Below are 26,511 nucleotides of genomic sequence, written 5' to 3' on the forward strand. Positions count from 1 at the left end.
TTACATTATAAATCCTCACGGGTCTGTGTTGAGGATTATATGAGAAATGCAGCTAAAGCACGTAGCATATAGTGCCTGGCTAAATACTCGATTATATTTCAGTATAGGGTAATGGTTAAGAGTATGGCCTTTGGTGTCAGACTGACAGAGCTATAATGCTGACACAGCCATTAGCTATATAACCTTGCTTGAAGTGTTCCTTAGTTTCCTCGTTAATAAAATGGGGATAATAAGAGTTGTTGTGAGAATTCATTGAATTACTCCATATAAATTTCAACCAATGCCTGGCACATAATAAACACTCAATAAATGCTAGTCATTACGGTTACTATTGTTGATATAATTTAGAACAAATCATGGTCTTGAAATTCACCTAAATACATTAAAAACCAAATGAATGGATAAAAGCCAATTTCGTTCAACAATATTTGAACATAAACTATTGGGTGTTGTATTGGAAGAGAAATGAAAGATACAGCCCCAACAAAGGGTACAAGTTTCAGAACGGAGGCAACCACAGAACCTCAATTCTCTGTAATATGTAACAGAAGTACCTTACTTAATCAAACCTAGGATCCCATGAATTGTAAGAAGTACCCTAATTTCAGAGGTTAAAATGTGAAAAATATACATACTAGAATTGAAGAAATGCTACAGGAATAAAAATGAGTGAAGTTAATGCTACAAAAGTTTAGATGGGAAGGTTCAAATATTGTCAATGCAAGTTACACCAAAAAACTTGCACCAGTATCTGAGCTGGAGCCGAGACTTAAATGATAAAATAATAATTAGGAGAAGTTGGGGAGACCAGAAGGGTAAGCAGCCCAAATACTGGCAACATGCCATGCAAAGTTACAAATGCATGAACAAGCATGGTCTCTGCAGTGCAACTGATTGGTGGTGCTTGATGGGTAGGGGGAGAGGGCGAGGAGAAGAGGTGGTAGATAGAGATGAGGCTAGATAGCAGATCTGGGGCCAGGCTATGAACCTTAACCTCTAGGCTGGTGGTTCCACTGATTTGTACAAGGGCATTACTTATATGTGACTTAACTAATTTAACTAACCAAACTAACTGACTTCTGATTAAGTGACCTATCTTAACTACCTAGGTCAGGGAAGAGGGCTTCTCTTCTCTCTCTCTCTCTGGTGGACCATGGCTTTGCACAACCACTTTTGTCCTGAAAGACTCCCAAATATTCAGGCATCAAAACACCACAAATTCTGAAAAGCATAAAGAATAAGAGGAGTAAGCAGGAGAATAGGAAAAGTAGAAATACATGTAAGGCAGCTTAGACATGAGAGTAAGAATCCTGAATTTATGAAGTATTATTAATCTTGTCCACCAACTGAAGACCTGTAAGGCTTGCTGTGTTTTGATTTTGAACAGTTCAAATAAATATGGTCAACAGTTTACAAATATTTCATGACTCACAGATGAACCTATTTCTTCATGCTTCCTACTAATCTTTCTTTACCTTCAAATTTTTTTCTCAGTTCAATATTTATGATTTCTAGGGCTTAACTTTCCAAGGTGAAAGACTTAGATTATACATCTATTACATGTTTCTTTTCAAGTTGGTTATATTTAACGTAAAAATGGACACTTCGTTCCACATTTGAAGACAATTTCTATGGGGTCCTGGCTGAGACACGTCTTAGGTATCAGTGGTGTTTCTGGTACACTAGAACTCCTTCCCAAACTCTTTGAAGAAATTATTCACATTTTCCCTCTCCTCCTCCCTACAAAGAAATACTTGCTTGTCCACTCAAAAGACATACAAAACCAACATGTGTATCTGGGATTCTGACCAATTATAGGAAAACACTGTAAGCGCTGAGTCGTACTCCAATCATTAAGCAGAGTACTTCTATTCTTAGGAAACAGCAGGGTTTGGTTCAGTTGGCAACACTCCTGGCCTCTGGATCAAGAGGTCACAGTCTCACGTTTCAAATAAGAACTCCAGTTTACAACTCTTGCTAACACTACTGCAGAATAATTCAAGAGGGATTAAATGAAATGACAGTTCCATCAAAAACCAAGTATCCAGTAAAACTTCAAATCTAGAAATATAATATGGAAATAAAATGAACACACTAATCTTTCTTTTAAGCAAAAGACTGTAACTTAGAAATAGTAGAAAGGGAAAGGAGGAGAGAGAGAGAAAGAGAGGGAGGGAGGGAGGGAGGGAGGGAGGGAGGGAGTGTGTATGTGTGTTTTGGCCAAAGGTAGGATAAATGAATTATATTTCATAACTATACTGACATTTGCTTTTAACACTGCCCTGTTCCAAAAAGGGTAGGGCAACATCTGCAATAAAGATTTTATTAAAAGTAAGCTTCCGGTCTTTAAATATTTCTATTAAATAATTTAGATTTATACTAGGGTTGTGGGCTAAAAATATAGGAAAAATTTTTGCAGAAATGAGAGGCCGTATCAAGTGATTTCATGTAGACAATCCACAAGCACACAACTGAGACAGGGTGGCACCAAGTGATTAACAGCCCTTTACAAAAATAGATAAATAATGTTGCAATACATGAGCTCTCATTTGAAACACTAGGCTGTATTCCTGAGAGCAGAAACTTATTCTGTACTTTAAAAATAGGCATCCCAGTAAAATCAATAAGCCTTACTTAAAATTCATACACCAGGTGTCTTAATTTAAAGATTAGAGGTCCTAATATGGCACAAGGTAAATTTCCTAAATAAAACTGTTTTTTCCCCCTACTTAAAATTATGTAATCAAATATTTTACTCCCAGGTAAATAATTCAGCCTAGGATAAAACTATGTAACTTGAACTAATTTTGTACATAATTGGGAAAAAATTATCTATGTGTGTGAGTGTAAATAATCTTTTAGATTGCCATGAATTTTCAGTTTTCATTTTAAATAGGTTTGTCTGGTATCATTATTTTCAGCATTCAAACAGCTTTAGTTATGAACTCTTGATCACAGGTCTGGAGCCAGAAGGCATCCATCCATAAGGTCATCCTGCCTCTTCTCACACTGGATTGCCAATGCTGGAATGCCCTCTATCACACACTTGCTTATTCTTTAAATGTCTTTATAATAAAGGCCACTTTATCTTAATCAGGTACTATAAAAGAAATGAATCCTATTGCTTAACATCCCTAGATGTGGGAAATTCCAACTAGGACAATTCCATTAAGAAAGTTATAATAAATGAGTGTCAATTTGAATTTGCTAGTCTTTTCAGTTATTACATGAAGGCAGAGGAACACGAGCCTAACTCAAATCCTTATCAAATTCTAATCCAATGTGTAAGCACTAACATGTAATTTGTTCAACTAAAACACTGGTTTTCAGATAAAGCAAGGTGTCTAGGTAACCTCTTCTCCCTTAGTATCTACAGCATGTGACCTGCTCTTAGCTGGGTAATAAAAGACAACATTTATAAGGTCCTTTACAGTTTATGCAGTACTCTTGCATGCATTATCACAAACACATAAACTAATAAAGGGACCTTAAATCAAGGGCCTCCCTGGTGGCGCAGTGGTTGAGAGTCCGCCTGCCGATGCAGGGGATACGGGTTCGTGCCCCGGTCTGGGAGGATCCCATATGCCGCGGAGCGGCTGGGCCCGTGAGCCATGGCTGCTGAGCCTGCGCATCCGGAGCCTGTGCTCCGCAACGGGAGAGGCCACAACAGTGAGAGGCCCGCATACCAAAAAAAAAAAAAAAAAAAAAAAAAAAATCAGCAGCAGCTGGGGGGTGGGGAGGAAGTGTGGCTAAACTTCAACATCTGTAAAATGAGGATCCACTCATTTCATAGATTGATGTATGTATTTAATGATATGAAAGAGTACAGTCTCCCTCAGTATCCTCAGGAGACTGGCTCCAGAACCCCCTCAGATACCAAAATATGAGGAGGCTCAAGTCTCATTTAAAATGGCATCATATTTGCATATAACCTACATACATCCTCCTGTATCCTTTAAATCATCTCTAGATTGCTTATTAATACCTAGCACAATGTAAATGCTAGGTAAATAGTTGCTGATGCATGGCAACTTCAAGATTTGGTTTTTGCAACTTTCTGGAATATTTTTTTCTGAAAATTTTCATTCCTTGGATGCTGGAACCTGTGGATGTGAAGGGTCAACTGTACGTGTATAAGAATACGTTCAATCTGAAAAGTCTTTTCAATTAATTCAACAACTATTTAATAAGTAGAATCATATATCAGAATCGCTCTGGAAGCTTTTGAAAGAGTAGATAATTCCTCCATTCTGGTGTCATTTCTTTTAAGGAACATGGTAAAGAAATTAAAACATCCTAGTTTAATTCAACAAGTGTTTACTGATTACCAAATGAGTACAAAATATTGAATGAAACTCTGTGATAAATACAGTGTAGATTTAGCTCAGTCTACAAAAAAAAAAACCTGTAGGACAAAAACAAAAAAAGTTTATGATCGTAAAGAGATTTAATAGAAAGAGCTCACGCGATGGAATGACACAGGCCTCGAGAGGTGAATCTGTAAGTTACTTCACCTCTTCAAGGCAGAGGCCCAATCTATAAAATAGGAAACACCTACAGGATTATGGAGAGGACTAAATGAGATAAAGTATGGTAAGTATTCATTGTTAAGTATTCACACAGCAAGTATTGAAGGCATGTAACTTTAAAGCACTAATATCAAATGTAGTATACAAAAAATTTTTGCATGTTCAAAAGGAAGTTTCTGTAACTGTTTTTCTTTGAAATTTAATATAAATATAGATCACTATCCTACTCACAAAATATTAACATCCTTCCATACAGTGGAACAAATAAATCAAAACACTGCTGACAATGGGCTAAAAAAAAAAAAATTTAAGCTGTATTTGACAATCAAAACAGTCCAGGGCTTCCCTCGTGGCGCAGTGGTTGAGAGTCTGCCTGCCAATGCAGGGGACATGGGTTCAAGCCCTGGTCTGGGAAGGTCCCACATGTCGCGGAGCAACTAGGCCCGTGAGCCACAACTACTGAGCCTGCGCATCTGGAGCCTGTGCTCCATAACAAGAGAGGCCGCAACAGTGAGAGGCCCGCGCACCGCGATGAAGAGTGGCTCCTGCTCGCCGCAACTAGAGAAAGCTCTCGCACAGAAACGAATACCCAACATAGCCAAAAAAATAAATAAATTAAAAAAAAAAAAAACAGTCCAAAGTTAAAACTGACTATAAAGCAAAGATTCTGAAAATATGGCAAGTGTCTGGGACTACTATGCTGTGACTCTGACAAATAAATTGGCTCTTCTCTCAGAAGCTAAAGCCTTTGTTTTTTTTGGCTCTCAGGGACAGTGACTGCCTCTCAGTTTTTGTGCTACAGAGTAGTTACAAATGAGAAAGACCTGATTTAAATCTCGAATTTCTTTTTTCTAATATTTATTTTAAGTTTAATAGATAATAAACAATTAGTGATATGTTAGTATTTCCTCATACAAAATATTTCTTAGAATCAGTTTGTATTCTTAACAAAACCATACCCCCAAACTAATCACTGATTCTTTATCTAGAAAGGTCAGCCCTCTCTTTTCTAATTCTTTTCTAACTCCTTTGGCCCTAAATACCAATTCCATCCTAAATTTCTACCTACATCCCTTAACGTCACTGTTAGAGCTCTTTTACTTTTCATTTTCCTTTACAGTTAAGTCACAATAAGAAAAATCCCTCCTTTAAATATACCCCTCCTATTGCCAACATAACTAAGTGTTTTTGCTTAATGGTGGTATTTATATATTAAACTTAGTATACGTTATGCTAAATGTAAAGCACTGTAAATACAACATCACATCAAGAAGTTAATTTAACATTTATATATAGATTGGGAATTTCTGTGAATTTTTTCATTGATTTTCACAGCATCTTAGAAGTGGAAAAGTTCTTAGCAATCATATATTCCAATCCAGTAATTTTACAGATGAGGAAACCAAGGCTCCCGAGTAGGTAATTAGCCACCCAGCCATATTACTAAACATTTATTATATGCCAGACACTAAACTAAGTGCTTGAGACACAATGGTGAACTGACTGGGCCTTGTAATATCCAGTGGGGGAGACAAGTAACGAGGTAACTAAAATTCAAGAGGGAAATTTTTTTTACCAGACATAGGATTTTACTAAAATCACATGTTGTCAAGTTACAAAACCATTTACAAATAAAGCAAAGTCAAAAAAGGACTCAATATTCAGTATAGAATAAAATCCTCTTCTATCTAATCCTATCCATCCCATCCTTCAAATACAACCAAAGACCAAACTCTTCTACAAACCTCTAACAACTCAGCACAACAATCTCTTCTTTTTCTGGGTTACTAATCTAGACTACCTAGGGCTTACCATATTGCTTAGCAGTCAACTACACATTTCCTTGTACCATTTTTATTTCACACACCTTGCCTCCTAAATGAGACAGGGACCACTTGGTTCTCAATCCGTATGTTCCGTAGCTCCAAGCACGGTGCTGAAGCTTTCTGAAGGCATCAAAACAGATGAAAATAACTCAGTGCTTCCAAAATGACTGGGAACGACACTGAAAAGCAATTCTCAACATTTTCTGGTGAGCAGTTAGTATGTACTGGCACTATGCTAGGTGCAGGGGGATACAGTATCAACAGGTTGTAAGTGAAAACATACTCCTGATGCAGAAAGGTTCACGGGAGGCCAGAAGAGGGGAATCCAAGGCAGACTTGGGGCTAGGAAAAATCTAGGAAGACACTCTAGGGGAATTAATTAACATCTTGAGCTGAACCTTGAAGAAATTTGTATTTCATTTAAATAGTTCCTGGGGGACTTCCCTGGTGGTCCATTGGTTAAGAATCCATCTTGCAATGAAGGGGATGCCAGTTCGATCCCTGGTCAGGGAACTAAGATCCCGCATGTCTGCGGGGCAACTAAGCCCGCATGCAGCAACTACTGAGCCTGCATGCCACAGCTAGAGAGAAGCCCGCGCACCGCAACAAAAGATCCCACGTGCGGCAACTAAGACCTGATGCAGCCAATCAATCAATCAATAAAAAGGAATGTGTGGCAATATTTAAATAAATAAATAATAAATAAACAGTTCCTGGAAAAGGGCTAGGGGGTCGGAGGGCAAAGAAATACAAAAAGCAGTTTCCCAAAAGCTACCATTTAGTAAAATATAGAAATGTCCTAAAACTCAACTTAGGTCACAGACCTAGGAAATTTCTCTCAATTTTAACTACCACAATTAAGAAACTCATTATTTCACTCTATCTAATTGTGAAATTCAAGAGGATTATTCAGTGATTAGGGTGCCATTTTTAAAAGACCTAGTAATTTGGAGGTCACCCTATAACGATACTGTTCTCTTTTTCCTTTAAGTCTATGTTGTTGACTATCATGGGTTCTTTTGCGGGGTGGGGGGGGTGTTGAGGGGAGTTGTAGAGACATAGTAAGTTAGGAAATAACTCACCTTTTATAGATAATGTCTGTGACTAGAAAACCATTTCAAATATCCTAGATCAGGGGTCCCCAATCTCCAGGTACTGGTACTGGTCTGCGGCCTGTCAGGAAGCAGGCTGCACAGCAGGAGGTGAGTGAGGGGTGAGCAAGTGAAGCTTCATGTGCCGCTCCCCATCGCTCGCATTACTGCCTGAACCATCCCCCCAACCCCGTCTGTGGAAAAACTGTCTTCTATGAAACTGTTCCCTGGTGCCAAAAAGGTTGGGGTCCACTGTCCTAGATTATCATAGTTCCAAATGTCAGTACTTTCAAAGAATTTGAATTAAAAGCAGATTTCAATTCTTATAACATAATTCCTGATTTTATCAACTAATGCTTTCTTAAAATTAAAATTATAGGTGTTGCTAAAAATGATTTTTCTCATTTAAAATTTTCCTGAAATTGAATCCAGAACAGTGGAAAATACAGATTTTTTTTTTGTTAAAAAGATGAAGACAACTGTGGAACGCCTAAATTTTTTAAGACATCAGACTATAATACAGACAAGCTACTAAGTTTTAAAAGTTTGACACCAAAGAATGGAAAGTTTGTAAAATTCACATATTAGAAGTGTCCTGTTTAAGATAAAACGGCTACTAATTTTACTGAGTGGATTGAAGCTTAGTGGTTTTCAATTAATCATTTGCTGTTAACTAATCAAACATAATTTCCAACCACATTTTAGACAATCCAATTTCATCCCTTGATGACAAAAAACCACAATGAGACCATTTTATTTTCTATCACTATTAAAAAAAAAAAAAACCTCTATAGAGAAATGTTGTTAGGTAGGCAACAAAGTTACCTAAACTTTGAAAATCAAACTCCTCTCAAACATAGACTCCAGATCTAAAGGCTATATATACATTATCGTGGAATTCCTGTAACAGTTATCTGTTTTTGTGAGCTTAAGCAAAACTGCTGGACAAGTTCTGCATTTGATAAAGTGACCTGATTTTAACTAACTAAAAGGGAGTGGGGGGATGGAGGAGTCACTCTATTCTTGGATGTTGAACTATTTCCTGAAAACTTAAAAACTAGCTTCTGTTCTATAGTCCCTTAATAATCTGTTAAGAAAGTAGGTTGAGAATGCTTGAAACCCTCCCGCTCTTTAAAAAGTAAGCAATTGACAATAATTGAAGAGGGCAAACTCTGCACAGCAGCAGTCCTGAACTCTTACTCTGCCCAGGCTGCAGGGTGGGGGCCTTAGTGACTGCTGGCATGTCATCACCGACTTGCTCAGCAACTTTGCTGTAATGGCTTCAAATTGCAGGCCTGAGGAAATGCTCCAAAAATAGCTGCTCTTTTTTCTTGTAAAGCCTCTTCAAAGACCCAATAGAACTCCACTACCAAAAATGGAGGAGTAACCATGGACCTTTTAAAAAAAAAAAAAAAACCCTCAAGTGAACAAGTAGGAATATCCTGCTAACCAGGTTACTCATTTTGGGAGTATGAATCACAGTGCTGAAATCTGATCCACTGTTTAAATTCAACTTTTAGGTAACAAAAATTACAAGGGATTAAGTCAGTTTTTATAATCATGCAATTTCATGAAAAGGAAAAAGAACTGTTGTTTTTATAGGCCTTTAGAAAAAGGGATATATACTAAGTTTGAAATTAAATGTTTGAGAATGTCTTTACTAACTCCCAGTGGAGCAGTGCTCCTACATGTCCATTCATAAGCAACCTGGAAACCTAGACACTTGTGGTGTGGTCACAGAAAACACTTTGGAGAAGCAGCAACCCCATAAATATAAACTTCTAAGGTAACTGTGAGCACTCATACCTCCTGCACTACTTATGTTTATAGATATTCACATATATGTAACTTGATAATTCAGATAACTTACTAGTCTGTAAATCAACAAAAATTCAATGATCAGTCAATTAACAAACTCAAATCTATTTGCAATAACAATGAAGATTGTTCTTACTTGAATTCAGGTAGGGAAAGAAAGCAGCAATGTAGTGTTTAAATCAAACACAAGTAGGTATCAGGAAATCCAGGTTCCATTTCTGCTACAATTTTCCATGTGAGTTCATGCCTAAGTTAATTTAAATAAGGCAGTTTTTTAAAATAAAACACCAGAGTCAAGTTTTAGAGGAGAGTTACAATTAGATGTCAATTAGAATTCATGGTCTTAAATATAAATGCTGACTTGTAATCAAAAAGCCCATATTCTGGCTAACTTACTGAACGGTTTATAAATAACTTGACTGATTTGATGGCATCTCAAGAGGAAACACTTACCAACTTATATTATTCACCAAAAATGAGATTTTACATGTTAACGGTATAAACTGTTTTCCCGATGACATTATGCTTTACCCTGAGATTTTCAGGTCTCAGATAACTCACCGATCTTGAACATTATTTTTAAAAAACTTCCAATCCAAGTGTGGTAGGCTGAAAAACACGGCCACCATATTTTGCAGTACCTCTCATCAAGAGGCAGTCTACTTCCCAAGGCCTTGAATCTGTCTGACCTTGTCACTTGCTTCAACCAACAGAATGTAGGAGAAGTGACATTATGTAATGGCCTCAGAAGGCTTTGCAGCTTCTGCCTTCATCCCCCTAGAAGGCTCCCACCAACACGTAAGGAAACCTCTGTGCCCAACTGGGCAGCCACCTACAAGCCAAGAGAACAAGCCTCAGAATGAAACCTACCTTGATCTTAGACTCCACAGCCTCCACAACTGTGAGAAGTACTAGGTGGTAGTTTAAGCAACCCAGTCCATGGTTTTTTGTATGGCAGCCCAGTTTAGTAAGTCAACCAGTGAGAGCAAATGACCTCCATGTGGCTTAATATAAAACAGCTGAAATCTTGATGGCCTAATATGTTGCTGTCAACTATACTCAATTCTTAATTACTAGCATTCCTGAAACTCTCAACATCCTTCCAAAACCATGTTAAACTGAGTTTTAGGTAAAGAATTCTGGCTGCTCTGTGTCCCATAGAAGTTTTATTAATAAATTTAAAATCTGAGTGTTTTAAAAGACACAATTTAGCTTATAATAGTGATAGGCAGAATATCAGGTTTGTTTTACAATTTATTTTAATAAAATTGATTAATATGCACTCAAATGTTTATTTGGTTTTGGTAATGTACAATGGACTAAATTATCAGATTCTGCTTGTCTAAAACAAATTCTAAAGCTTAATTTAAAAACTTCTTTAAATCTCTGAAAGAAAAGTTTCAGTCAGCAGCTTTCCTACCAACTTTAAAAAGTAAAAATTGTACCTTTTAACAGCATATTTTACTATTAATTCAATTTGTCCAGCAATAATATCAAGGAATGAAAAGGGTTTATATTCATTTTGTGAATTCTAATAAAGTTTACTTGGTAAACAAATAAACATTAAGCTAAACTTAAATGTACCAGAAAAATGAAAACAATCCCTTTTAACTAGCATTTCCTGACAAATACTATTGTCAAAAAGTAGCAAAAAAAAAAAAAATCTTAAATAGGCTGTAACATGAAAATAAACTTAAAAAATGCATATGGCATACAACTATATTTGACAATGTTCATGTAATGATGGTCTGTAATAGATGGTCTTCACTTTTAAAACTTTGTTTTTTCCCAAGCGGTGAATAAAACCATGCCATTTAGTGGTTTTTCAAGTGTTTTGATATTAGAATTTTTTTTTAAATGCCCAAGGTCAGAGTGCAGATTTAACCACAATTAATAACTTCATTTTGATGAAAGTAAATGCAAATATAATTTATATATTGTATAATATATTATATTAAAATACATTAACATTACATAATATATTAGATGCAAACATAATTCAAGGCGGGAAGGGCAAGCTCTTTGGCTGTTACCAGAAAATCTTTTTGCAGCTGTCTTTGTTTCCCCACCTCCTATGCCCCCACATTCATTGAGCTGAAAATGCTAATTCTATAAGCATAACTTGAGTACTGTCTCTTCGAGGTCCCACTGCCACCACCTCATTACTTCTCCCCTGAATTCCCATAGTAATCTACTCACTGGTATCATTTTTACACCTACATAATTTTATTTCTTATTCATTTAATTCTAAAGCAGTCAAATATTCCCTGTCCATGGAACAAATTTGTAACCCTAAAGTAGAACTATTATTCATTTATACCCTGAAAATAAGCAATTATCTTTCTTTTTTAAATAATTAATTTATTTATTTATTAATTTATTTTTGGCTGCATTGGGTCTTTGTTGCTGCGCGCGGGCTTTCTCTAGTTGTGGCAAGTGGGGGCTACTCTTAGTTGCGGTGCGAGGGCTTCTCATTGCGGTGGCTTCTCTTGTTGTGGAGCACGGGCTCTAGGCACACGGGCTTCAGTAGTTGAGGCATGCGGGCTCAGTAGTTGTGGCTCGCCGGCTCCAGAGTATAGGCTCAGTAGTTGTGGCACACGGGCTTAGTCGCTCTGCGGCATGTGGGATCTTCTCAGACCAGAGATCGAACCCGTGTCCCCTGCACTGGCAGGCGGATTCTTAACCACTGAGCCACCAGGGAAGTCCCACAATTATCTTTTTTAATAGTTGTAGTTATTTGAGTTTAAGAGTAATCTCAAATTTACAAAATTAACTTTAAAAATACACAAGTAAACACTCTAGCACCTTTTTAGCATGGAGTTACACAGCAATAATAATTAAGCAGGGACTATAGGCATTAATCAGGGTGACTATCAACCAATAAACTGAAATAAATGAGCAGCCTAAGGGACATCATCTACCAATAAATACATCAAGAGCTACATACACAAGGCTGAACAGAGAAGGCAAAATCTATCTTTACTGAGCTTATAGTTAGTTAGCCTCCACAGCTTCTCCATTGAGAGATAGTTAGCAATGAAAAGGTAAACAAGATGACTTGCAATGAATGGTGTCTTGAGACCCACCTGGTCTATCAAGACTGATATATTATTAACTTTGTCCCAGCTCTACAGAGGGGAACCCAGTGAACCCTTAAACAATGCCTGCTACATAAAACCAAGAGGTTAAGTGTTTATGAAATGAAGAGACCACTAAGCACACATACTGAATTCAAAGAAGATAACTAAGAATAAGCAGAGTGAAAGAAACCACAGCCACGTTAATGTAAGTGACCCAACACACACCACCCAGAACCAAGTGGGTCTTTTTTGAGCAAACTCACCCTGCGTTTGAGGGAGTAGAAGGAGCTGGGCAAATTCTTATCTGTAGGGCTTCCCTGGTGGCGCAGTGGTTGAGAGTCCGCCTGCCGATGCAGGGGACACGGGTTCGTGCCCCGGTCTGGGAGGATCCCACGTGCCGCGGAGCGGCTGGGCCCGTGAGCCATGGCCGCTGGGCCTGTGCGTCCGGAGCCTGTGCTCCGCAACGGGAGAGGCCACAACAGTGAGAGGCCCACATAACGCAAAAAAAAAAAAAAAAAAAAAAAAAAAAAAAAATTCTTATCTGTAGTGTGATGGGCATTAACTGAAAACTGAAGAATAGACAGGTACACAAAGGGCATGCTTTGTCTTCTGTGTTTGAGGACAATAATATTAATTTCACATATCATTGTCCAGAAACAGTGATTATTGTATCACCCACAAGAAGAGATCTGTACCAGTCTTAACAGGAAAGTCTGCACACCCTCCGGCTGGGAGGGGTTAACAGTGATCCTATTACATCATCTGGAGCTCATCCAGACTACACAATTTCAGAAACATAACCTGTATCAGTCTGAACATGTGTAGAGGAAAAACAGAAACATCTGTATTTTGGCCCACTCTTCCCCAGATTTTTTTTTTTCCATCTTAGAAAAAAAAAATATTAGCCAGGAGAGCTTGGTAAATTTTAACTGTGACCCTATCACTGATAAGGATTAGTTCCAGGCAAGGCCTCAGAAATCTCATTTAGCTCATTTCTAACATTAGTACTTTGCTATTTTAACACACTTCTTTACTTGTTTAACTAAGTTGTGTTAATTCTGTTCCATTCCTCTACCCCATTCAACTTAATACCTTTTAAAACCCCCAGGTATCCGCCTTTTCAGTATCATTTAGCACTCTTCTCTGATGTTAGAGTGTTCTGGTCTGATTTTGCATTGGTCAATTAAGGTTTTATGCAGATTTTAAAAGGTTTGCTTCCTCTTCTTCTATAAAAAATTTCCATATGTAACTGCTTTTTAAATACTCAAGGAAGAGATTGCTGGAAAAGTGGATCTGAAGAAATTTCACTTGAGATCAACAACAAAGGGTCCTAACACATTTCTGTTACTACCTATGGTGAATCCATTTTAACCTAAACCCAGTTTTCATAAAATTCTAACTACTTACATCTCCATGGTAAGTTCATATGTAAAAAATACTCTTATTACTGTTACTCTATGACATCTACAATGGCCTACTGAAGAGAGCACAGGCTACTTTTCTGAGCTATCAAAAGAGCACTTGCTAGGGAAAGCAACAATAAAACCAAGTTATACACCTCTGGGGGTTAACCTACATAAGTATACCAATAACTATTTAATGAACTTAGATATGCATAAATATTTTCTTTATCCTACCATCTATATTGATGAAAACCAGCTGAAAGGAAGGAATGAAAGAAAACAGATGAACTGATTTCATAAGGCTACTTTACTTTAAAGCCCAACGTTTTAAAGTTGTGTATACTAGACAAAAAACTTGAAAATGACATAAAAGCAGACAGGATCAGCTCCATTATTCTATGTACGAATAGGAATTAAGTCTCCAGTCTCTCTGCCCCATCACGCTATTTCAGAATCCAAACCCTCTGAACAAATTCATACACTGCTGGATGCCAAGCACCCCGGTGTCAAAGTACACAGTTCCCCGCTTTAAGGAAATCTAACATATGAAGATTTAAAGTAGCAAAACTGATGCTGAAGACCAATGTCATTGAAGTAATCATTTGCCTGGTAAAAGCATTTCTTTAAGTACTGATTTAAAAGTGATCCTGTAGGGACTTCCCTAGTGATCCACTGGCTAAGACTCTGTGCTCCCAATGCAGGGGGCCCAGGGTTTGATTCCTGGCCAGGAAACTAGATCCCACATGCCTCTACTAAGAGTTGGCACGCTGCAACTAAGAGTTCACACGCCACAACTAAGTCCCAGTGCAGCCAAATAAATAAACAAACAAACAATAAATATGTTAAAAAAAAAAAAAACTAGTTAAAAACAAGTGAGCCTGTAATATTTAAGTCAAATAATATAAAATTGTCAGTAGTTACTGTTTGGGGCTTAGAAAACTGGCAACTTTATATAGTCAACCTAATAATTGCAAAATTGGATTCACAAAAATCAAGCCTACATAGAACTTTTTAAAACCTACTGCACACCCCCTCCCTGACCTAAGCAGGAAATGGGGAATTTATGTTCCAGAGAAGTAGACTAAGAGGATCTGTATTCACATACCTGGCACAGCCAAGAGCAAGGATGAAACCCCACACTCTCAACCCTAAAACACTGGCTCTCCATCTTAACACCCACTACCACCAGCAATGCTCTCTAGAGAGGGGACTGACAGATTTTCATCTGGAAAAACTGACCACTACAAGAGAACCTAACAAAGATAATGACATTTAGGGCCTCCCACAACTTCAGGGCCTGGTTGGTTCCTGTTATATTACTCTCCAGTGAAGCCTACTTAAGACATTGAGAGCAGAAAAAATTTAAAAAGAAATACCCACTATAATATCCTTAGAGAGATATTATATTACTACATCCATGAAATAGGAACAGCATGTTATTAAAAATAACAAAGGAACAATGAACTCAGAAAAGATTCCCTGGAAATTAAGAATGATAAATACCTTTTTTGGGGGGAAAAAAACTGAAAAATTAAAAGCTAAAGTTAAAGGAATCTCCCAGAAAGCATAACAAAAGGCAGGAAAGATAAGAAAATCCAAGAGTTAGTCTGACAAGCAGGAATTACAGAAACAGCGAAGAGATTAAAAAGACTGGAAGAAATTATCCAGGAACTAATAAAAAAAATCTTTCCTAGGACCAAAGGACAGTTAGGGCAACTATACTGCAAAATTTTAAAGGGCACCACTCACACTGAAGACTGAGTTTCCAAACAATGTAATCTTTACAATGAATTTTAGGGCTTCCCTGGTGGTGCAGTGGTTGAGAGTCCGCCTGCCGATGCAGGGGACATGGGTTCGTGCCCCGGTCCGGGAGGATCCTGCCTGCCGCGGAGCGGCTGGGCCCATGAGCCATGGCCGCTGAGCCTGCGCGTCCGGAGCCTGTGTTCCGCAACGGGAGAGGCCACAGCAGTGAGAGGCCCGCGTACCGAAAAAAAAAAAAAAAAAAATTTAAATGGTAGTGTAGCATGTTCTATAAATATGGAATTTTTAAAAGGGGGGAAATCTCAAAGGAGTTGGAAATGTTTGCCTCTGGAGAATGCAAGCCATAGATAAAGAAAAGTGAGTTAAAACTGCTCTTTTTCATTATAACCCTAATAGCACTAAGGGATTTTCTGAATCGATGTATATGTTACTCCCCTAAAATTAAATTTCAAAATATATGTTTATAGATAAGACTATATAAACAAGTATGTTCAACCATCTCTCCTTGGCAGAAGAATCTAGGTGCTTCCTCCCAAACTCTCCTTTCCTGAATTTTCCAATTCTCTCTAATGAACATGTGTTACTTTTGTAATTAAAAAAATACACCTTATTAAAAATCCACAAAATCAGATACTTGGGGAAAGAAGCGAAGGAAGGAAGAACTTTTATAAATATAAAACAAAAGAACCCCACATTCATGCTTGTACAGAAAAAAAAAATCCACCTCTTACCCCCACCTCCTAGATAGGGTTTAGCTCCTTCCCAAAACCCTGCTTCATACTACAGTCACTTCAGGATATGTGAGAAGTTAAATTTCAAAGAACTTCCTAAATCCACATTCAATTGTGTGCAAGCACAAAGTAGCACTCTGAAGAAAGCCATTTTTACTCTGAAGCCCAGATCAACTAGTCTATAGTAAGTTTTCATGCATGTATCAAAAAGCTCATTCTCTAAAACGTATATTTACTGGATAAAGAAAGACCTTACTTTAAAAATAAACAAAAATCTCCTCACCTTGGGTTAATAAGAAATTGCAAGAGGAAGAAAGGAGCTTTTAACAAAATGTACCCTCACCACCCCCAAAGCAAGGCCCAGCTGAAAAATCTGAAAAGTCTATTGACTAACACTATCCTGTGAAGAGAAAAAGCAGCACACTAAAGTGAAAATAGGTAAGTAACAGCACTAACCACAAATAAAGCATTGAAAATACATGGTGGAAGAAAACAGCAATATTTTAAATAGATACGCCTATTTGCATTATTTTGTTAATTTGCAACATTATTCAGAGAAACAACATCTTATTATTTGATGTGTTAAAGATTATAATTCTTCTCATGCTAAAAGCCAAATAAGGATTAAACTACTGACCACTTTTGTGTAAAATATTAAAGAGAAGGGGAAAAAAAAAAGACCATTGTGCTTTATACCAAACTGCTTTTGTTTGCTTTTAGAAGAGGTGAAGCCCTACGCAAATAGAAGTGCTTCCACGGTAGCAGTACTTGTTCCCAGGAAACGTGGTGCTACAGTACTTGAGCAGAACCACGAAGCAATTCTTCTTCATAAAAACAGCAACGTCCCTTTCGTCGCTTGAAGTTCCGATCAATCCTCGAATCAGAAGCCTCTCTTGTAAAAAGTGCATCACTTAGTAACCATAGTTATTGAACCACACGGCTCTTTAAGACCTTCCTTTATACAATGCTACTCAACTATTATTAAACTTTCAAGTCATAATTAATGGCTAAATTATGCTATTACTGAAGGTAGCAAATTAAGTTTGAATAATCTTAAATCTTAACTGATTTTTAAAACAACTTCACTTTGATTTGCCCTAAGCCTAAACTTCACTACATATTTTGACAACTAAAAGGTTAGGTTTAGAGTTCGTTTACCTCCTCCCAAAAGTCTTAAGGTAAAATACATTTCAGAGTCATACTAGTATTACTATTTGGGGATGCTAATTTACATTATTTTTCCAACTATAATGTAAAACACATTTTTCTACATTACTAATGAAGACTGATCTCAGGGTTTCAAAAACTTTTTAAAGTTTCAACTATTTGAATATTACCTAGGCTTTTTTCTTTATACTGAACATGAAGCTTTGGGGAAGAAACATGCTTTCAACGTTACTTCTTAAAGAAAATTTGCCTACCATCTTGCAGCTAATTGAGTGTGCTGAAATTAAACATCTAGTTTGATAAACGTTAAGTACTTTAGTTCACTCTAAAAATACTCATTATTTCCCCCAGGAAATAAACTAATCTCTATGTTCTATTTACTGTCACATCCACTATCTTCCGACTGTTTTGTTTTTTTTTCTACCACTGTATCCAACAGTTTCGCCAGCGTTTTTCTACCTAAATCACTGTGGCACCATGGGCCATTCTTCCCCGGGGTGCCCACCCACCGAGCAGAAGCAAGCATTTTTTTCTGAGAGCTGAGGGCGTACTTTTATCTTCTTTCTCCACTCAGCCTCAATCAGCAAGATAAATGGGCAGGGACAGTCCTTCCCTCAAACAGGGAAATACTCTGCTTTCGGATTTTTAAAACTGAAGTATTATTGACTTATTATATAAGGGAAATGTTTTGTGATTGCAATTTCAACTGTTTATGGGTTTTTTTTTTCTTTTGGCAGCTTAATCAACAGTTAAGGGCAATATTAAAAGCGTTTCATTTTTTTTTGCGGTACGCAGGCCTCTCACTGCTGTGGCCTCTCCCGTTGCGGAGCACAGGCTCCGAACACGCAGGCTCAGCGGCCATGGCTCACGGGCCCAGCCGCTCTGCGGCATGTGGGATCTTCCCGGACCGGGGCACGAACCCATGTCCCCTGCATCGGCAGGTGGACTCTCAACCACTGCGCCACCAGGGAAGCCCCAAGTGTTTCATTTTTAAGGGGAAATCATTTGGGTTACATTTGATATAGAAGGAAACAAACAAACAAAAAAAAACAGCCTTACTCTCAATGAAACTGTTACTTTTTAAAACATCTAATCTTTATTACGGTAACAATGTATACACTGTATGTGTTCATAGTCTCCTGCTGGGCAAGTGTTTGGGAGAAGCAGCAAGACCAAATTACTATAACAAGAAACAGTTTAATTCATCTCCTTTAATTGATACATGTCTGAAGTAGCTTTAATTAGGGCAGTGGAGCATTCATTTCTGAAACAAGACACATGGTCAAAAGAAAAAGAATCAAACCATTTGTAGCAATTAATAACACCTGCAAGGTAAGTTCATTTAATGTTGGAATATTGGCTAAGTTATATGCTGCGGAATGCAAAAAAATCTCTGAAAAAAAATACCTTTTTAAACTGTGAATCAAGATACTCAATATAACTTAATAAAATCCCAGCCACAAGAAACCTTGAATCTTCAAGGATTAAAAACACTGAGGCCAGTTATTCAGAAAATGATAGATAATAGAAATGAAACATAAATGACTTCTTAAAAATTAGAAGATTATTAAAACAATGCATATCTCCACACTTCTAAAATTGCTGGATGAGATTTCTTAAATCAAATTATAAGGTCCTATATGGTACATTTTACACAAGAAGTTCTTTGTATGTGGTAATAGCTGCAAGGCATCAGAGTCAATAAAATAAATCTGAGAAGTAAGAGCACTCCTTGTAACAAGAAATATTATAGAATACTAATTCAGGAAGTTATTCAGCAGCTTATAAAGAAATAGGAAGTTGTTGACCAACTACTTGAAGAACTATTTCCTGTAGGAAAACTATAAGACAGATGAAGAAAGCAATAATTCTCAGAGCAATAAAAGAATTCTTTTAAAATAAAGCTCAATACACAATGTTGAAATTAGTTTTAAACAGTAAATTCAGTAGAACAAATATACCCAATATACAGATTAAGCTTTTTAAAAATACTTCAGAATCATACCAGAACTTGAATATGTGTCATTGATAAATGTAGCCAGTACCATACTTCCTCCTTATCACTTGCCAACCTAAGGTACAAGTCTTCCTCAGAAAATCTCACTGACCTAGGCAGGGCTTTAAAAATCCCAATAGTTGCCTACCTATAATCCTTCAGTAATTATGCTGCCTTGAAACAACAGGATGGGCCAACTGACTTCAAAGTCATTCATCTAAGGTCACAAGACAACAACTAGCTGTTTCTCTACATTTCCTGACATGTACCAAATAATCCATGATTTTGCCTGCTTTTACTGACCAAGATCCATCTAACAGGGAAAACATTTCTATTCCTGAAGGTTTGATATGAGAAAATTATTCCATGGTGTCAAAAATCTTCATGTTTCTCATATAATAAATCTAATTTTACTTCCACACGAGAGTCCCTCAAAAATCTTAAAGAATAATCATATTTATCTCTCTTCTTCCCAGTGTTTCATTTCCATGGTAACCATTACCCATATGGCATAATTTTTGTATCATTTTGTCCTAGTTTACCTTTGCTACAGGCTCACTTGAGCGGGGTGCTTGGGGTGGTGTGGTGTGTGTGTGTGTATACCCTTCATTAATCCATCTTTGAGAGAAACACTTCTCAAAGGAAGAACCATTGGAAACTAAAAAATAAAGTATAGAACATTTCAGGTCAAAACAAAAAGATCATTCAAAATAATAAAAATGTAGGCCCATGTCACCTAGAAGCAATTATTACAAGATACAAAAGACTAAAAGAGGAGCATAAATGTTGCTCTTTAATCATAGACTTTCAGCTATAACATCAACCAAAGAAGAGAGGGGCAAGCCAGCTATTAAGCTGTTTAAAAATCTCCCCAGGTCAGCATGTGACCCAGCAGGGAGAGGTTCAAAAAAGTACAGCCTTTCTTTTTACTAACAACCTGGTTTGTTTCCACTCCTTTCCCTTCAAGACACATCCCTCACAGCTAGTAGCTCTTTCAATCATTTACTCTGGATGTCTGCTTGGGAACAAATAATCTTGCTCATGCAGATGAGACTGCCAGACTTGTGTGTACTTTCCAGTCTCAGGCCCTTTATTGTTCTGGTTGAAACCTGACCCTTTGAAATGGATACCAGGACACCAGAAAACGAATTTAAAATATAAGAAAAAAGTTGGAGGAAAAGGGGCAAAAAAACTGCAGAAACTTTTTAAGATCAAACTTTTTCCTCTGCTCTTCTAAATAAGCTTGTCACAAAACTGTATCTTACACTGCAAAGTAACAATCTGCCCCAAAAGACAATCAATATAAAATACTAAATCACACAACAAAACAATATCATTATTGTATTATCTGATCTAATGAATAAATGTTACATTTCCCTTAGGAGTAGACTGTCAGGGCAGATCACAATCAAAACTTGGACTGTTTTTTACTTTATTATCTCAACATGATTAAACAGTACTAAGTAAGCAACTTCTTGAAAACATCAATTTCAGTCTATAATAATTACTTTTAGGAAACATTTTGTATATACTTATTCCAAACACACCAAATAAAAATATTAAGGTCCTACCTATAATTTCAAAACAAGAAGGGACAAAATTCTATTTTGATCTTTTCAGTCTCAATGAAATTTTGCCATTTTTTTTAAACACACAAAAAACAGGGCTGATAAAAACAAATAATCCAATGGCTTTGTTTTTGTTTTCCCAGAGAAGAGAGATTCTGTTTTGAAGACCTGCTAGCTCGAAGAAGTTTGCCACTGCGCTTGTATATCAAGCGGGAAAATTCATATTTCTCTTTACCCTTTGAGGGAAAAACAAACTGATAAATCACATCAAACTGCAGCTAAAGGTCTGTCATCTCACAACCTAAATAGGTACTATAATATTAGACTCCTAGGGAATTCCTCCTTATTTTTATAGTTCTTTTCTACCAGTAAAATGTCTATTTAAAAAGGTAAGTAGTACTGCACATATTTCATAAACCTATGCCAGCCCCAAAACTCTCACCATTTGAAATTCTTCATGGTATCCTTTCAGTTTTGAGCTAGGCTAGTTAACAGGTTTGGCACAAACTCAAAAGGACAACATCCAAATGGCCACAAAATAAAGATTATTAAAAGGTTATGAACCAGGAACCCATAAAGCTTTCAAAACATTACTTAAAGAAGGTATTTAGCTCATACTGAACTGAAAAAAAAATTATGGAAGACATAACTGAGCTTGACATAAATATTAAGTACAATATAAAAATGAATGACATTTTATATCTTGGTACCAGAAAATTATCTCCTACCATTATTTTCACTTACTTTAAGAAGTATCTCTGACCAGAAGATGTCTTTGCCATCTCCCAGCCCGCTGGCAGAGGTACGTCATCAGGTATCTCAAAAGAAGACTGTCTAAGGTGTTGAGCAGTGGGTGTAGCTGCTGGGCCAGAGACTACTCCCGTGGGTGTCAGTGTCCCAGGAGATACGGCTCCCAGCTGCAGGGAAGCTGGAGAGGAATGAGCTCGAACATGCTGTGGAGTCAGGGCCCCTGCAGTGCCTGCATCAGTACTGGCCTATTAGGAATATTAAAACAAAGATTTCTTAAAATTTGTTTTCAAAGAGAGAACCTTTAGATTTCTTAGATAGATATTTGGTTGCAATGAAATTCTAAATCCAAAGGCACATTTCAACATTTAATATTTGACACAGAGGAATATAGGTTTGCAGATGGATACTTTTAAATGTTTACGTGAAGGCCAAGGCAGTGTGGGTGCTTTTCCAAGTTCTAAAATGTTCTAGGTATAAACAAAACCCAAGGAATATAACTATGGATTCTTTTTCTTTCTTTTTTTTTAAACTAGGTTTTACATAGTTAATGTTTTTTCCAAGCCAAGCCCTAAACACACAACAGTTGTCATTTTTTTCTCACCATGGACAAATGTCATCAATAAAGCAACCATCAAAATTTATACAACTTTTAAGGAATACAAAAGATCCAGAAACATCCGAATATTCTTAAAAGCCTCCTAATGAATGAAATAAAAACCCAGCCATATATTTGTACCTAGATGATAAAGATGCCAACAATTCCATTACAATATAACTTAAGAATTTACAAACATATTTACAACTGTGTAGTAGCAGAAAACAATCCTGAACTCAGACCCTAAAGTTCTGGGTTCTAGTCCAAGCTGGCTAGTGTGACACTGAACAATATCATAATCTCTGAGCCTCAAGTTTTCTCATTTGTTAAATAGCTTTTTTTCATGATGGAAAAATGCGTATATGAATTTATATCCAATAATTTGTGAACAATAGTATTTACAACCCATATTTGTAGCATTCATAATCTAGTACAGTTATTTAAATTCCTTAACTGAAGAGTTAGGGTTTGATTATCAAAAAGTTTGCATTTCCTAGATTCATATAGGCAAGTAAGGAAGACTAAAAGCAATCAGCAGACGCATCTATGGCTTGATGTTAAATCATGTACATTCTGAGTTTCCAATCAGAATAAATTTGAATTGGGACTCATTAGCAGAAATAAAAGTCAAACTTATAGATGCACGACACTTGGTTAAAAAAGGCATTAAAACAAACAAAACTACAGTAGATTATGCATAGTATGAATCCATAAACTGCTGATATAAATTACTGTGCAATTATTTACTAGAAAAATAAGTGCACTTTTTAGTTGCAATTCTTTACAGCTTATAGATGCCACAAAATGGGGAATTCAATCTCCTATGGGTACTATACTTTCAAAACATATTAACTAGCAGCATAGTCGTGCAGACTGTGGGGTGCAATGCCAACACATTTTAACCCATAATGAGTCCAGAAACTCATTTCCAGGGGTAAGAGAAAAAAGCATACCTAAGTCTACTTCTTACCAATTGAAGTATTTGGGGTAAGCTGCTAAATTGTTTTTCCTTCCTCTTTCTTAACCCAGGTTTTTGTCAGCAGGTTAAGTGAGTTTTTCTGAGTTCCAAAACCCCTTGGTCTGAGGCAGGAGAACACACCGCAGGCCTGCTGCAAATGGGAGGGGCGATGGAAGTGGGACGATAACTGTTCTTCCCACTCAAGTTACAGCCGAGTGGACTAACTACACCGCAGTATGTGGAAAACCAATTAACTTCTGGACAAAGTTCCTATGCTGAAGGTTAGCCTCAAGCAAGCTCGTTTTTAAAAAGGAAGGACAGAAAGAAAAACCTACACTAAACAAATCTTCTGGGACCGGTCAGAATGTTAACACTTTCATAATAGTTTCACTTTAACGTTGGATCACGTTGACAAAATAATCGAACGTTGTGTATGTGGAACAGCCATGTTCATATCCTCAATAAGAATTAAAGAGCAATGGCGAGCCTCGAATTAGTCATCACTTCCCAAACATTAACTTCTAATCACAGTTGAACTAGGCAGGACTCGGCCTATGAGTCAACCTGCAGTGCGTTATCAAAGGCTTCTGTTAAAACCAAAGCACGGTAAAGTTCAACTCAAGTCCTGCGCAACGTGTAGATGTGGCTAATATAAAAGCATTTCGGCAAACTGTAAATAATAGTCTCCAACGGCGAAGCCAACACGTGAACCAACTAAGTTTGATAAGAGTAAGCCTGCCCGACTTCCAAGGCGCTAGCTAAGGGCAGGAGTGAAAGCACTAACTCCATAAACAACTTCCAGGAAAGTCTGGATCCTGTATTCAGAAAGCGCCGGGGCCGCGAAGAAAATAAATGCTTTTGGGAGGGGGAGGGAGAGAAAGAGCGAGAAACTAAATGGACTGGTTCAACCCCCATCCCTAATCAACACTGGAAAACAAGAGAACAATTATTTGACTCCCCAGGAGACTGAAGTGGACCGAGAGGCCCCGAAGGAAAGGGGGCCCAGGGCTCAACTTCACAAACTCGGCCGCCGCTGGCAGCTCACCCACACACAGATGCCAGAGGCCCCCCTCCCCCCCCCGGCCCCGCGGCGGCGGCGGCGGCGGCGGAGGGAGCGAAGGTGCGGAGCGCGGAGGCGCGCGCATTGTGCAAGCCCACCGCGGCCCGGGCCCGACTCTCCCCACCCCCTTCCTTCCTCCCCACCTCCCCTGCCACTCCCGCCAACCTCCCGGGAACCCCAGGAAGAAAGAAAGGGAAGGGAAAAGCACGCCCCCCGGGGCTGCAACCGCAGAGAGAAACTACAAGGGGAAAAACAAATCTCGGCCCCGGACTCCGGGAGGAGTAGTGGGGAGCCCGTAGCCGCGGCCGGCGGGGCGCCTCCAGTCCCCCCGCCTCTCCGCGAGCCCCCATCCCCACCTCACTAGCGCTCCCGGAACCCCCCTCCGCGGCCAGGGCTCGCGGCCGCCGCTCCCGAGCGCCCCCGGGCCTGGGGCCCGCCCGACGGGAAAGTGGGGAGAGGGGCGGCCAGGTTACCTGTCGGGAGTGGGACTTGGGCTCTGGAGGCTTGAAGAAGGAATCAGGCAGCTTCCGGAGCCTCATGGGCACAGTCTGGGGCACGTTGGCCGTCTTGGGGTTCATGACGGCGTTGAAAAGCGCCTCCAGGTCGGTCTCCGAGTCCCCCCGGACGTGCACGATCTGATGCCCGGCGGGGGGGGCCTGCGGTGCCGCCTGGGACCCCGGGGGTGCCGGCTGCCCGGGCCCGGACGGCGGGCCCTGCCCCTGGGGGGGCTGCGCGGGCGGCTGCCCTTGGCCCTGGGGGGCTGGCTGAGGCGGCGGCTGCTGCTGCCCGGGATCCATGGTTTCTCCCTCCCCCGACGCGCACCCCGACCAGGCGGGCGAGGGCTCCGCCCGGGCGCCCCGGCTCGACGGGCCGAGATGGGAGAACCGGCGAGGGTGGCGGGCCGGCGGCGCTGGGCGGCGGGAGCGGCGCTCGCCTTGCTCTCAGCGCCGGGGGGCTGCGCCGCGGCCCCGCATCCCCCGCCCCGGCGCCTCCGCCCCCGCCCTGCGCCCCGGCTCCACTGGTCTGGCGGCTGCGCCTCGGGAGGGGCTGCGAGAGCCCCGGACCTGCGCGCCCGAGAACTTTTTTTCCTTCACGCCCTTGACGGATGCCGGACAGCTAGTTGCCTTTCCCCTCCCCCTTTCTCTCTTATTTCCTCTTCTTGTTCCTTCCTTCCTCCCTTTCTTTTCCCCGGCGGCGGCTGCGCCCGACTGAGACAGAAACTCGCCTCGGACGCCAAAACTAAAGTTGAGAGAACCGCCCGCCCGAGCCGCTCGCGGCTCCGCCTCCTCCCGGCTCTTCCTTCCTCTGCGCGCCCGCCCGCACAGGATCCGCGGCCGTCCGCGGAGGGAAACTTTCCCCTGCAAGTTAACTACATTCCTGCAGACTCCCGGCCTCCAACGCCCCTCCCGGCCGCACGTGACCAGCCCGCCAGCGGGCCGGGCCTCCACAGTGCTTCACGGGGCTAGGGCCTGGGGGCGGCCGCGGCAGGGAGCGTGCCTGGCGACCCGCGCCGGGAGGGCGGCCGGCCCGACGACCAACGTTGGGTCTGGTCTGGGTCGGAGCTCTGATCTCTGCGGCGAACGCGGCCGCCCTTGGCCGCAGGAAGTCCTCCCTCCCAGCAAGTCCTCCCTCCCAGCCCGGCCCCTTCCCCGCCAGTTCTCGGGAAAGGCTGAAAGGCTTCCAGCTCGCCCCGAGATGCGAAATAGCCAAGGCCGAAAGAAGTTGGGAGGGGACGTGTAGATCCACTTAAACCCTCCCCGCGTTAGCCCGACTTGACCAACTGGAGTGTCAGTGTGGGCTCAAATCCTCAAACTAGGTTGGATTTAAAATGGTACCCGTAACAGACATTGATTTTAGTAAGGGTCCATTTTTTCTTAACATTAACTTGATTTTTTTCCACTCAATATTCAAAACCCACTTGAAAGGGATAAACGATTTCTGTGATTTGAAGCTTTAAGACTAGATCTGTGACTCAGTGTGATTTACTAAATAACCAAAAATTGCCTTTTTTAAAAGTGAAAACCTTTTCAGTGCTCAGACTTGAAACATAGTCTTGAAAACCTCAACGGAAAAACTCGGTGTTGAACTTCGGTTACAAGCATTCCTCGGTGTACCTGTCTTTCATCCTTGAGGGGATTGGAGCCGACCTCTCTTTGTTATCCCTGTGCCTGGCACAAG

The 26,511-nt window shown here is 39.7% G+C and overlaps 1 protein-coding gene across 9 annotated transcripts in view; it reads right to left on the reverse strand.

Annotated features, from left to right (window-relative positions):
* Positions 1–25,562, reverse strand: part of YAP1 (Yes1 associated transcriptional regulator) — a 105,316-nt gene extending 79,754 nt beyond the window's left edge. For all 9 annotated transcript variants that reach the window (XM_079709062.1, XM_079709060.1, XM_079709061.1 and 6 more), the window contains exons 1-2: positions 24,807–25,562; positions 21,715–21,965 (exon numbers count right to left, since the gene is read on the reverse strand). In XM_079709062.1, coding sequence (XP_079565188.1) covers positions 21,715–21,965; positions 24,807–25,130 — 575 coding nt within the window. In that variant the 5' untranslated portion in view covers positions 25,131–25,562. The remainder of the gene's footprint in view (positions 1–21,714; positions 21,966–24,806) is intronic.
* Positions 25,563–26,511: the final 949 nt, after the last annotated feature.

This window comes from Hyperoodon ampullatus (genome assembly GCF_949752795.1).
Source record: "Hyperoodon ampullatus genome assembly, chromosome: 7".
In the NCBI taxonomy this organism is placed as follows: domain Eukaryota; kingdom Metazoa; phylum Chordata; class Mammalia; order Artiodactyla; family Ziphiidae; genus Hyperoodon; species Hyperoodon ampullatus.